This window comes from Anabrus simplex, chromosome 2 (assembly GCF_040414725.1).
Source record: "Anabrus simplex isolate iqAnaSimp1 chromosome 2, ASM4041472v1, whole genome shotgun sequence".
Classification (NCBI taxonomy): domain Eukaryota; kingdom Metazoa; phylum Arthropoda; class Insecta; order Orthoptera; family Tettigoniidae; genus Anabrus; species Anabrus simplex.
Window position 1 is genome coordinate 929795286 of NC_090266.1, and position 14428 is coordinate 929809713.

At 40.1% G+C, this 14428-nt stretch overlaps 1 protein-coding gene across 1 annotated transcript in view; it reads left to right on the top strand.

Annotated features, from left to right (window-relative positions):
* The window catches only part of LOC136863193 (centrosomal protein of 131 kDa), a 253612-nt gene that overhangs the window by 32534 nt on the left and 206650 nt on the right, over positions 1-14428 (top strand). The window contains exons 3-4 of the mRNA XM_068226334.1: positions 13079-13228; positions 13810-13890. Coding sequence (XP_068082435.1) covers positions 13819-13890 — 72 coding nt within the window. The 5' untranslated portion in view covers positions 13079-13228; positions 13810-13818. The remainder of the gene's footprint in view (positions 1-13078; positions 13229-13809; positions 13891-14428) is intronic.

Genomic DNA, 14428 nt, shown 5'->3' on the forward strand with positions numbered 1-14428 from the left:
TCCACCAGCCCCTTACGATCCAGTTTTATGCATCCCTTCACATTTAGGCCTACTACAATTCTGAAAGTCATCGGTCCCTCTGCCTAAACCGGGGCAATAGAACGAGATGTGTGTTTACGGGCTAGAAGACAGCAGGAATAATGAGTGCCAATATTAATTCATTATGGTTACTTCGAATGAACCCGTAAAACAGTACTGATACACAGAACATGTACTTTAAAACAGGAAGTGGATGCACAGACCAGGAGCACAGTACTGTATAGGCTGGGAAGTGGGCGCAGTAGGTCAAGTGTCGCAGTAGCTCACATGGCAAGCAGGCGGGAATATATGTGATAGTGGACAGTGCTTGAGGTAGGAGGTTCGAATCGCATATAAGAATTTTTTTTTAAACAGCCAATTGCCTGGGATGTGGTAAGGTTGCATACTTGATAGCTTCCAAGGACTGATTTGTTTATTTGACCCTGTAAAAGACCGTATGTATCATTGCATTGGGTATGTATGGTGCTGGGTTGGACAAAGATGTGGAGATGATGGTCTGTGGCCAGTATAGGGTGGGAAGTGGGCGCCGTAGGTCAAGTGTCACAGTAGCTCACATGGCTAGCTTACAGTGCTCGAGGGTTAGAAGGTTCAAGTCCCATGCAAGTACTTTTTTAAAGCCAGTTGCCTGGGATGTGGCAAGGTTGTATACTTCATACCAGTATTTTTCACAGGCTGATTTATTTATTTGGCCCTGAATAGGGTCGTTGGTATGGAGCTGGGTTGTTAGAGACTAGGAAACCTCTGACAGGATTTCAGTTATCCACGCAGCACCTGCTCGAACTGATGACCTCCATGGTCGATACAGAGCTGCACGCGATGTTGTAAGGACCGTCTGACCTTCTGCAACATCTCTGGCAAAATGGATCGGCATGCTTCGGTGATGATCTATCCAAGGTGACAAGGACTGGCCGGCTCCTGTGTACAGTACACACCAGTTGTTGTACATGGCCCCACAGAAAAAAATCCAGGGGCATAAGATTGAGTGATCTGGCACCCAGGAGACAGGTCCTCCCCTTCCTATACATTTATCAGGAAATGTTACATGGAGACGGTTCCGGACAACCACCGCCACATGCAGTGGAGCTCCAACATGTTGAAACCACATCCTACAGTGGTCAAGGAGTGGCACATGTCCCATAAATGGTGGTAGTTCATCTTGGAGAAACCGCAGATAGCATTGGCTTGTCAGATGTCCCTCAAAGAAATGGGGATCAATGAGGTGATCACCCATGTTTCAACACCATACATTCATGCCCCACTGTACATGAAAAGCTGTCTGTCTCACCCAGTGGGGATTATTCACACTCCAGTAATGCATATTACGGCAGTTAATGGTTCCATTGTTGTGGAATCGTGCTTCTTCTGTAAATAAGAGAGTTGCTAGAAAAGCAGGATCAGTGTCCACATGCTGTATAATCCATTGACAGAATGCCACCCGTGCATCAAAATCATGACCATGGTGCTTCTGGTGTAAGTGCAGTTGGTACGGGTGAAACGGTTGGGTATGCAATATCCGCATAACAGATTTTTGGCTGGTGTTCGTCTCTTGTGCAATGGCCCATGTGCTAGTCTGAGGGTTATGCCGGACAGCGTCAAACACGACCTCTTCATTGTCAGCAGACGTCACGATATGATCGCGAACAGGCTGTGTCTTACCCAGGGATGCAGTGTCCCGCAGGTGTCTTTCCACACTCCGAAATGTCATGCCCGTCGGTTGTCATCTATCGGGATAACGTTCTTGGTACAGGCATTATGCCTGCTATGCATTCTGTTTAGCTTCTCCATAGATAAGTAACATATCCACATACTCGTCGCTAGAATAAATCTCGAGGCAGTGAATAATCTTTGTGTTGTGAATTGCTTCGAAGGAGGGGAGTTCGCGTGGCTGCATACTTACCTGCCATCGCATGTTGTTATCGTTCCACTGGGGCATAATTTGAGCTACCGGTGGTCTACGAAGCTAGGAACATGTATGACGTAGCTAACTAGCCACAAGCCATCGTCTCCTCATCCTCGTCCAACCCAGCATCATACCCAATGCAATGATACATAGTCTTTTACAGGGTCAAATAAATAAATCAGTCCTTGGAAGCTATCAAATATGCAACCTTACACATCCCAGGCAACTGGCTGTTTAAAAAAATTCCTATGTGGGATTCGGACCTCCTACCCCGAGCACTGTCAACTATCACATATCTCCCCACCCGTTTGCCTTGTGAGCTACTGCGACACTTGACCTATGACGCCCACTTCCCAGCCTATACAGTACCATGCTCCCGGTCTATGCGTGCACCTCCTGTTTTAAAATACGTGTTCTACATATCTGTACTCGTTTTACGGGATCATTCGAGGTACCCATAATTCATGATTCCTGCTGTCTTCTAGCTCGTAAACACAAATCAACCAAGAATGAGTTAGCTGGAAAATTTATAATGTCCAATAACGGACCATTATATTGGTATCATCAGTTGGTACCTAGCACACCCACCAAGATGTATGGCTAGTGCATACCGTGGAGGCCACTGCGTAGGCTACTTGGAGCCACCGGCAGTGCCAATGCACTGTGAGAGACTTTGTCTCATTACCAAATTTTTTTTTTTTTTTTTTTTTTTTTTTTTTTTTTTTTTTTTTTTTTTGCTATGGGCTTTACGTCGCACCGACACAGATAGGTCTTATGGCGACGATGGGGTAGGAAAGGCCTAGGAGTTGGAAGGAAGCGGCCGTGGCCTTAATTAAGGTACAGCCCCAGCATTTGCCTGGTGTGAAAATGGGAAACCACGGAAAACCATTTTCAGGGCTGCCGATAGTGGGATTCGAACCTACTATCTCCCGGATGCAAGCTCACAGCCGCGCGCCTCTACGCGCACGGCCAACCCGCCCGGTTTACCAAAAATTAATGCCTGCTTGGCCTGTCATTGTTAATTTGCATTTGACAAATTTGTGCTTAATTATAATTCTAAAATTAAGTGTAAAATACATAAACATAAGAATTTGTGAACACATGGACAGTTTAACAATATGAATGACAATACTAAAATTGGAATATTTGTTCATTCTAATGACATTGACGTCCAAAACACAGTAATATCTTCATAATGATGAAAATTTGGCTAAATTTTTTTTCAAGTTCTAGTATATTAAAAACAATTGTTAATTGACTTCTTGTGTTAAAATTTGAGTTGTAATTTATGTAAAAATTTATTGTTGTCTGAAGATTAAAATCTTGGATGCGTTAGAATTCTGCTTCAGGTATTAATTTGAGGCTTGCTTTTGTAATATATTAGTTGTGAATGGTAAAATGCTAGGTAGTTTCATCGAACTAGTCTAGTTTTGACGATCAGATTTTACATTGGCAGTAGTACATTTTTATGATGGCTTAGTCAAAAGGGACGTCAATCCAGAAATCTTGAGGTGTTGATATGTTTTCTTATTTCACAATATTTGAATGATGGTGCATCCCTTTGACTGCTACTACAAAACCTCGTGGTACTTGTTACATTACGGTGTCTTATCTTTCGTGGTTCTACTCCTTGTGTTATACGTATGGAGAAGCTGTTGTGAAGGGCAGGTAGGGGACTTAGGGGAAGAAATATTAGGCGGGGTGTTAGACATGTCCCCATTTTGTATTCTATCTCGTCTTGTCTTTCCCTGTATGCTCCTCAAGAACCTCATTTCAGCTGCTTGTATCTTACTTTGGTTCCGCTTAGTCAATGTCCAGGCTGCTGAAGCATATGTCCGTATAGGTTTATAATAGGACGAGTATAAAACCTTCTTGCACTTCATTGGCACATCTTTGTTTCATACAATGTCTCTCACACACTGGTAGAAATTTGAAGACTGCTGCATTCTTAAATCAATATCTCCATCCAAATTTCCATTTTGTGACGTCATGCTGCCCAAATATTTAAACATTTTCACTCCTTCAAGAAGTTTATTTCCTTTATTTTTATAACCCCACTGGATTTTCTGTTACCTCTTGTCATTATCAAAGTCTTGCATTGTGCAGTACTAATCTTCATTCCAAAATTTCTTATCTCCTCATTCCATAAATTTACTTGTGTCTGTACTTCCCCTTCATTATCTCTCCAAACTACAATGTCATCAGCAAAGAGCATAGACTTTACTTGCTCGCCAATCATCTTCTCCTTGATATTATGTAGAATTCTATCCATGATTGTAGCGGTATAATTATGGATACTGTGTGGACTTACTGCTACACCAAAATCAGTTCGTGTGGAATTTTAAAAAAAAGTGAAAAGAAACTATTGTTTAACTTTGCCCAATGTAATGCGACTCTGCGATAGCTAATTGTTGTACATTTAGGGTTCTTATTGGTGTAAATTGTAAAATAACGGTGGGCTGATCCCTCACCATTGAATATACTGTGGAGCTTTGTCGTTATGAAGTTGGTACTGGTTGGCTCACCAACTGGCTGTTGACTGTTTTCTGCAGTGCGCTCTGGCGTAAGCTGCTATTACCGAGTTGTGAGCCAGCTTCGCTTAAGAAAAGATGTCTTGGGTGAGGACTCCTGTTACAATGGCCAGCAAACAGTCTGTATGTGTATTCAAACCACCCTAATATGTATTTTCGACGCAAGTTGAATTACTGTTGGTGGTGGGTGGTTGATACAAAATTATTCGTGTGCAGTTCTTATTTTAAAGTTTTAATGTGACCATTCCTTTCACCATCGAAGCATGCCATAATACATGAGAATTATGCCACAATTGTTGTAAGTTGTAAAATTTCTACATTGTGAAGAGGCCTCAAGCACCGTGGGTAAGTCCAACCTTGTATACCATACAAAATGTTTAGGCCATATTATTCTGTGACACTTCATCAGTATGCTGCTTTAAGCAATCCAGCATGTCTGCTCGCCATGTGACATTAATTATTTTTTTGGTGGACTGAAGATCCATTTGCACTTACGACCACGTTAAGGCATTGGAACTGAAGTTTCTTGTGGTTAACATTATTGAATTCTGCCAATTTAGATATGCCCAACCTGTTATGCTATATTTGGGCTAGTGAGTAATTTAAATTGAAAGGACATACTTCTACGTCACGAGAACCGTGTGGTTTTATAACGATCTGCTCTTTGAACAGGAGCTGTGACAAATAAAATTGTGAGTAGTCTGTTTGTATAATCAGCATCATAAAGGCGACTGAATATTTAAAATTAATATAATGTCCTCCTCTGCGAACCATGTGACCTTGCCGCGGTGGGGAGGCTTGCCTGTCCCAATGATGCAGATAGCCGAGCCGCAGGTGCAACCATATCGGATGGGTATCTGTTGAGAGACCAGACTAACGAATGGATCATCGAAAGGGGGCTAGCAGCCTTTCGGTAGTTGCAAGGGCGGCAGCCTAGATGATTGACTGATACGGCCTTGTAATAATACTCAACATGGCTTAGCTGTGTTGATACTGCTACACGGCTGAAAGCAACGGGAAACTACAGCCGTAACTACCTCCCGAGGACATGCAGCTCTCTCTGTATGAATGATGTACTGATGATGGCTTCCTCCCGGGTAAAATATTCCGGAAGTAAACTAGTCCCCCATTCGGATCTCCGGGTGGGGACTACATGAGAGGGGGCGATCATCAGGAAGATGGATACTGACATTCTGCGAGTCGGAGCGTGGAATGTTAGAAGTTTGAATCGTTGTGGTAGGTTAGAGAATCTGAAAAGGGAGATGGATAGGCTAAAGTTAGATGTAGTTGGTATAAGTGAAGTACGTTGGCAGGAAGAACAGGATTTTTGGTCAGGCGACTACAGAATTATCAACATGAAATCAAACAGGGGAAATGCAGGAGTTGGTTTAATAATGAATAAGAAAATAGGGCAGCGGGTAAGCTACTACGACCAGCATAATGAAAGAATTATTGTCGTCAAGATAGACACCAAACCAATGCCCACCACAATAGTGCAGGTCTATATGCCTACTAGTTCAGCGGATGATGAAGAAATTGAAAGAATATATGAGGAGATAGAAGATTTAATACAATATGTAAAAGGTGATGAGAATCTAATTGTGATGGGAGACTGGAATGCAGTGGCAGGCCAAGGAAGAGGAGGTCGTACAGTAGGAGAATTTGGATTGGGACAAAGGAACGAAAGAGGAAGTCGGCTGGTTGAATTCTGCACTGATCATAATTTAGTCCTTGCCAATACTTGGTTCAAACACCACAAACGACAGCTGTATACGTGGACTAGACCTGGAGACACTGGAAGGTATCAAATAGACTTCATTATGATTAGGCAGAGATTCACAAACCAGGTGTTGGATTGCAAAACTTTCCCAGGAGCAGACGTGGACTCTGACCACAACTTGTTGGTCATGAAATGCCATCTGAAGTTGAAGAAATTGAAGAAAGGAAAGAATGCAAAAAGATGGGATCTAGACAAGTTGAAAGAAAAGAGTGTGAGGGATTGTTTCAAGGAATATGTTGCACAAGGACTAAATAAAAAGGCTGAAGTAAACACTATAGAGGAAGAGTGGAGAGTCATGAAAAATGAAGTCAGTAGGGCTGCTGAAGAAATGTTCGGAAGGAAGAAAAGATCAACTAAGAATCAGTGGATAACTCAGGAGATACTAGACCTGATTGATGAACGACGAAAATACAAGAACGCTAGAAATGAAGAGGGCAGAAAAGAATACGGGCGATTAAAGAATCAAGTTTATAGAAAGTGCAAGGTAGCTAAGGAAGAATGGCTGAAGGAGAAGTGGAAGGATGTCGAAGGCTGTATGGTCCTTGGAAAGGTAGATGCTGCATACAGGAAAATCAAGGAAACCTTTGGAGAAAGGAAATCTAGGTGCATGAATATTAAGAGCTCAGATGGAAAGCCACTTCTAGGGAAAGAAGACAAAGCAGAAAGATGGCAGGAGCATATCCAACAGTTGTATCAAGGTGAAGATGTAGATAATTTGGTTCTGGAACATGGAGAGGCTGTTGATGCTGATGAAATGGGAGACCCAATTTTGAGGTCAGAGTTTGACAGAGCTGTGAGTGACCTAAATAGGAACAAGGCACCTGGAATTGATGATATTCCCTCTGAATTACTGACTGCCTTAGGAGAAACCAGCATGGCAAGGTTATTTCATTTAGTGTGCAAGATGTACGAGACAGGAGAAGTCCCATCCGATTTTCGGCAGAATGTTGTTTTACCTATTCCCAAGAAAGCCGGTGCTGACAGGTGTGAAAACTACCGCACCATTAGTTTAGTATCTCATGCCTGCAAAATTTTAACACGTATTATTTACAGAAGAATGGAAAAACAAGTTGAAGCTGAGTTGGGAGGAGATCAATTTGGCTTCAGAAGAAATGTAGGAACACGTGAAGCAATCCTGACTTTACGTCTGATCTTAGAGGATCGAATCAAGAAGGACAAACCCACGTACATGGCATTCATAGATCTAGAAAAGGCATTCGATAATGTTGATTGGACCAAGCTATTTATGATTCTGAAGATGATAGGGATCAGATACCGAGAACGAAGAATTATCTACAATCTGTATAAAAATCAGTCTGCAGTGATAAGAATCGAGGGCTTTGAAAAAGAAGCAGCAATCCAGAAAGGAGTGAGGCAAGGCTGCAGTTTGTCCCCTCTCCTTTTCAATGTTTACATAGAACAGGCAGTAAAGGAAATTAAAGAGAAATTTGGAAAGGGAATCACAGTCCAAGGAGAGGAAATCAAAACCTTGAGATTTGCCGATGATATTGTTATTTTATCTGAGACTGCAGAAGATCTCGAGAAGTTGCTGAATGGTATGGATGATGTCTTGGGTAAGGAGTACAAGATGAAAATAAATAAGTCCAAGACAAAAGTAATGGAGTGCAGTCGAACGAAGGCAGGTGATGTAGGAAATATTAGATTAGGAAATGAAGTCTTAAAGGAAGTAGATGAATATTGTTACTTGGGTAGTAAAATAACTAACGATGGCAGAAGTAAGGAGGACATAAAATGCAGACTAGCACATGCAAGGAAGAGCTTTCTTAAGAAAAGAAATTTGCTCACTTCAAACATTGATATCGGAATTAGAAAGATGTTTTTGAAGACTTTCGTGTGGAGCGTGGCATTGTATGGAAGAGAAACATGGACGATAACTAGCTCAGAAAGGAAGAGAATAGAAGCTTTTGAAATGTGGTGTTATAGAAGAATGCTGAAGGTGAGATGGATAGATCGAATCACGAATGAAGAGATACTGAATCGAATTGGTGAGAGGAGATCGATTTGGCTAAATTTGACGAGAAGAAGAGATAGAATGATAGGACACATCTTAAGACACCCAGGACTTGTTCAGTTTGTTTTTGAAGGAAGTGTAGGTGGTAAGAACGGTAGGGGTAGACCAAGGCATGAATATGACAAGCAGATTAGAGCAGATGTAGGATGGAATAGTTACGTAGAAATGAAAAGGTTAGCACATGATAGGGTGGCATGGAGGGCTGCATCAAACCAGTCTATGGACTGATGACTCAAACAACACAATATAATGTTTGCTTATTTTAAACCCAAGTGAATACTGAAGCATGCTTTGGGTTGAATTGAATTTTATTCCATCTTCTTTTTTTAAATTAATTTTTTCTTTTATTATTATTATTATTATTATTATTATTATTATTATTATTATTATTATTATTATTATTATTATTATTAAATTTTCCTTTCTTTAAATTTTAATTAATAGTTATTTTTCTAAAGCTGCCCTCCATTTTATTGCATTGTTGTGGTATGCTTCCATCTTTTTGTTAGCTTAATAACAGTTTCATTAGCGTGCATTGTCGCAGCATAAGTTAGTGTTGTAACTATACTTGAGGTGTGCTGACACTCGTTGTTGTGTGGTGTACTTATGCCGTTGGTGTGATGAACTGGGTCACGAGATGAGTTTTAATTGCTTCAATATTATTGTGTTACCTTATAATTGTTTTCTTTCACTCATTCATTGTTTTCTCTTGTGACGTGGGCTCTTTCTTAATTTAATTTTAGCCCACCTGATGTTACTTGAGGACATTATCGTTCTGTTGGGGGGGATGCGGGTAGATGTTTTCATTTGAAACGCTTCCGTGTTCACTGAGGTATCTCAAACTGTTGTATACAAGGAAGCAGTACAGAAAACACAACATAAATTTATTGTTACTTCAAGTTTTTACACAATATGTACATAAATGCAACTAAATTTCCTTGAAGTTGGATGCACTTGTAAGCAATTAATGAAAGTATTACTGTAGACTGAGGGTCTGTGAAAATATACACTTTATATACATGAGAGTCTATGTACACACGCATCTATCTCGCGGAGATAGTCTGTCAAGTAAGAGAGTTCAAGATAGTCGAAAACTATTTGCCTTGAAGAATTACAAGTGTAACTTGCAACGAAAGTTTGTACTAACAGAATGCTAGTAGTTGCCGTAGGCTTGTCAGGAGCTGACATAAATATTTACAATTAGCAGAATACTAATGTTAATGTCTGAGCCTAGTAGAATACTGGCATCGGGGCTTGATATGGCTACAGGAAGCGGGAGGTGAGGCAGTGTCTTGAGGTGAGACCTCACAACCAGAATTTCAGTCCACCTGGTCGATACACATGTTTAAGAGGGATAGCCTCCGTGCTCGACGTGCAGTGTAATCTGGCGTTAGACACTGTGGAGTCCTCGGAATGAAGCGTCCTTTTATAGCGCTGGCTGACGTCACAAGCAAGCGCACTGTAGTACCTCGTAGAGTCGAGAAAGATCCGGGCTGCGGCGTGTTGCGGAGCTATCAGGTGCAGAGCTGATATTGCGACGGGCACACAACACAAACCATGTAATTTTTTTATTGTATTATTGCCTGTTGGCTTTTAATTGTTTAATAACAATTCGGAAAATTGTAAATGGGTAAATTAAAAGGGGCGCGTGTACCCAGAATGTTGCACCTAAGGTATAAATGACATTTTTTTAAAAACATTATATCTTCTTTTAAAAGTGAAGAGGTTTGAACTCGAACACTAATTTGTTATGAACTTCAAGTTTAAGGGGAAAACTGAAGTTAACTTCTTCTAGAAATTATTATTGAACCTTTTAAAATAGTTGAGATTGTAGGTATTCTAGCTTCATGACCACGCTTGGTGGTAATTCTTTGAATATGAGCCTTGTCATTAGTTTCTTTTTAAATTTAATTGATTCATTTGTTTTATATATTTAAATTGCACCACCCACTGACTTATTGTTTTTCTTATATTGTATTAAATCTTGGTCCTTGAGTGTGACAGTGAATGTCATTTTAGTGAATTGCTCTATCCGTTTAACTCCTTCCACCCTCTGTTATGGTCGTTGACCTATTAGTTTGTCCAGATCCCATCGCTTCCCTATCCTGTGTTTGTGTTTTTATTGAGGCCCTTCCCTCCATAGCTGGCGTGATACCATGCTGGTAGGCACCTCTTATCTCTTTATTGGTAGCACTGACAGTCTAAGACTTGGGCTGCGATATTGTGACTTCAGTTGTTTGATTGCCCCCTTCTTTGATTGTTGGTGTGCCACATGATGATAATGAAGAGTAAGGAAGACAGTACACTTCCCTGGCTTAAGCCTGTCTCAACTCTGAACCATTCAGTTTGACCCACTTTGATTCTAACACAGCTTTTGCAATTTTCATACAATGCTATTACTAGGACAATGCATTTGATGATTTTGCGCTTTTTTATTTTTTTTAATTTTTTTTTTTGTATGAAGGCCGAAAGATGTATGTTCAGTCTTCAGCTCTAAGGCTGGTTGGATCCTCAACAGCTCCGCCATCAGCTGTCATAGATGGCCTAGGCATCACTGAAGAGGCGTACTAGGGAAATGAGGAGTGAGGTAGTTTCCCGTTGCTTTCCTCACCGAGCCAGAAGTTGCCATTACATATCAGTCTGCCAAGCCCACTGAAATGCATGCACCAACTGACCCTATGAGCAACATTTTCACACCATTCATAGCAGGGACTGGCTGCAGAAGGAATGGCATTGCTAGCATCGCTTTCACTTTCATATTGTCAAACTCAAGTATAAGACAGAGACAGATCAATGAAAGTAACAAAATTACTCTGGCCCATACCAGAAGACATAGTGGACTGTAAACACTAGGTCCTGCCAGGGCTCGAGTATATATACATGTATTTTTCATTCTTTTAGTGGCCCACTCAATCTCTGCCATGGACACCTCGTTTTCCTTATCTTTCATCTGCACTAAATCTGGTTCTTCGATTTCTCCTTGTACCGAGGTATTTTGCACATTGTAAAGCTGTTCGAAGTATTTTCCCCATCTCTGCAGTATATCCTGCTTCTGTGTCATCACTTCCTCCTGTTCATTTTTAATGCAGTTAGCACCTTCACCTGGGTTTTCCTTCTTTTTAACCCACTGGAATAAGATCCTTTTGCTTCCAGTTATATCTTCTTGCAGAGATTCAGTGAATTTTTGCCAGCATTTCTTTTTCTCTTTTTGAACCACCTTGGAGCACTCCTTCTTGCAGTGCCTGTATTCTGTTATGCAATCTGTTGTTCTGTTTCTCAGCCATCTTTTCCAAGCTTGTTTCTTCCTTTTAAGTATATCTTTTACCCTGTCATTCCACCAGGGCGTTTCTTGATCTTTCCTCCTTCTTGATACTCTTCCATAGGTCTTTTCTGCAGATTCCACCATGACTGTTTTAAAGTATGCCCATTCTTCTTCGACCCTTCTGATGTCTTCCTTAGGTATACTTGTTTTTTTTTATTTTTGCTAGTGGCTTCACGTCACACTGACGCAGACAGGTCTTATGCCGACGATGGTATAGGAAAGGGCTAGGAGTGGGAAGGAAGCGGCCATGCCTTAATTAAGGTACAGCCCCAGCATTTACCTGATGTGAAAATGGGAAACCGTGGAAAACCATCTTCAGGGCTGCCAACTGTGGGATTTGAACCTACTATCTCACGGATGCAAGCTCACAGCTATGCGCCTCTAACCGCACGGCCAACTCGCCCGGTGGTATACTTGTTTTAAGGTGTGTCTGGAACTCTTCATTTATTTCCTTCTCCTGCAATTTCCACACCCTTAGCTTTCTCTGCCTAATCTCAGTCATCTTTTGTATCTTTCCCATCTTTAACTTAGCTCTCACAACTCTGTGATCTCTTTCGAAAGATTCACTTGGGAGGCTGTTACATTTACCGACATTTTCCTGTTACCTTTCTCGACCAAAATGTAATCTATCAGAGTTTTGATTTTGTTATCCCAACTATATCTTATCTTCTGACTGTTTTTCTTTTGAAACCATGTATTACCAATGATCAGCTCATTTCTTCTACAAAAGTCTACCAAAATATCTCCAGCCTTGTTTCTCTTCCCATATCCAAGTGGACCTATAATCTCTTCATCTCTTTTCTTTCCTGACCTACTTGGGCATTCATGTCTCCTATGATCACAACTTGTTTGTCCTGTATATGGCTTTCCAGATATTCAAGGTATTCCTCTAGATCCGTATCTGTATTTCCTGTTTGTGGAGCATCTGTTACACAAGTTACAAGTCTCAATCTGACCTTAATCAACCTGTCATTTATGTTTTCCACCAATTCTAGGTATTCCTTTAGGTTTTTTCTAATTATGAGACCTACACAGTTTTTGGCTTCTCTTCCTCCACTATAGTACAAGGTGTATTCTTTCTTTAGTTTCCTCTCACCTTTTCCTTTTCATTTGGTCTCACTGATTCCCATCAATGCTATATCTTTGTCAACCATAAAATCTACAATTTTTTCCACTTTCCCTGTTAGTAGGCATATTTTTAAGCAATAATATGTTTGACATACTAAGTTTCCTTTTAGTATTTATTTCCATTGCTGTGGAAAAGAAAGTTTAACACACCCGATTTTTCTATGTTCAAAGGTGTATGTCCCCCCTTAATAGTAATTACTCAATAACAGGTCAGTGTGGGAAGAGGGAGCATTAGAAAGAGGATACAAGCACAAACATGAAAACACAAGAGGACAGGGACAGTCTTCACATCCTCAAACACTGCCACCCTCGCTGTACCTGTTTTTTCACGTCTATTTCTTTTCAGCCCCCAATGAGCTCGTTTCTGCTTCTAAGCCTCACCAGGAGAGAGGGTTTCAACACTCACTGAGGGGCCATCTTGTCATAGCTTCAGTCTTGGTATGTGATATGATGAGAGCCAGGAAAAAGGAAGATTAAAACAAGATAAAGATAAATACAGATGGTAAAAGACTTAAGATTATTCTAAAATTTCTTATCATCAATATAACATGAAAATTATACTAGAAGTGAGTCTTTATGTCATTTTTATTTATTTTTTATTTTATTTTAAAATATATTTATTAAGCAAACTTCAGTTTCCTGGGATACAGATCCAATACGTAACCATCTTTTCATTTCATCAGAACATTTCAAATGAATATGTCAGTTCTGTTTTAAAAGAGACAGTACAGTTTCTATCAGCAACAAGGGTACTTGTCTTGTTTTAAATTCTAGTTATGCAAGACAGACTACCGATTAAATTCCCCATTAAGATACCATATCTGCTGACTTTATTATGACAAAAACCTGATGGGGTGAGATTATCTTCTGTCACTGTTCCTCAGATACAAGCCTGTATCTCTAGGTGATAATCTGTGATATATATGGGACTGATGACCTTGATGTTTAGCCCATTAAAACTGCAATAATAATAATAATAATAATAATAATAATAATAATAATAATAATAATAATCTGATATATACAGTTGGTAGCACGTTTGCAATATCTTCTAATGATTATTTTAAATTTTTGTTTCAGCTTAATATGGATATACACACTTCCCAGTCTTCCAAAAAAGAAAACTTCAAAGTTGATCTAAGTTTGAGTGGTTCCCAGGTAGGTTTTCATTTCTTATCTAAAACATTTGTATATTATATAGGGCTACCTTTACAGAATAACATTATGGTGACTATAGAGCATTCCAACCTTAAATTGCAGTACAGTGTAGATGGAGCGCGCTGTTGCGAAATCGACTCGTGAAGATCACGCTCGAGTGTGACTCAAACAGGGCGTCACAGTTCCACATTTTTCGTTTGTAACTTTGTAATTTTAAGTTCATTCATTCATAAATTAATATTTGTAGGGTGGTAAAATAAATACAACATACCTTAATCACTGGCGTTGCTCTCAGACATTGGACGTACACCTTCTAACATTTCTGCAAGGCCTGATGTTCCCGCTTTGGATGAAACGAGTTCGGGAGATGAACTTGAGGATGATCCGGACGATGAAGAAAGTCGTATTAAAAACTTTTCATCGTCGACATCGTCCTGTAATTCGTCTGCTTTCCACAAAACTCTTTCATTTTTCTTTACTTCGTTCACGTAATTTGCCCAATTGTCTTATGTTTTCATGGCATAAAAATTTTAGTTCA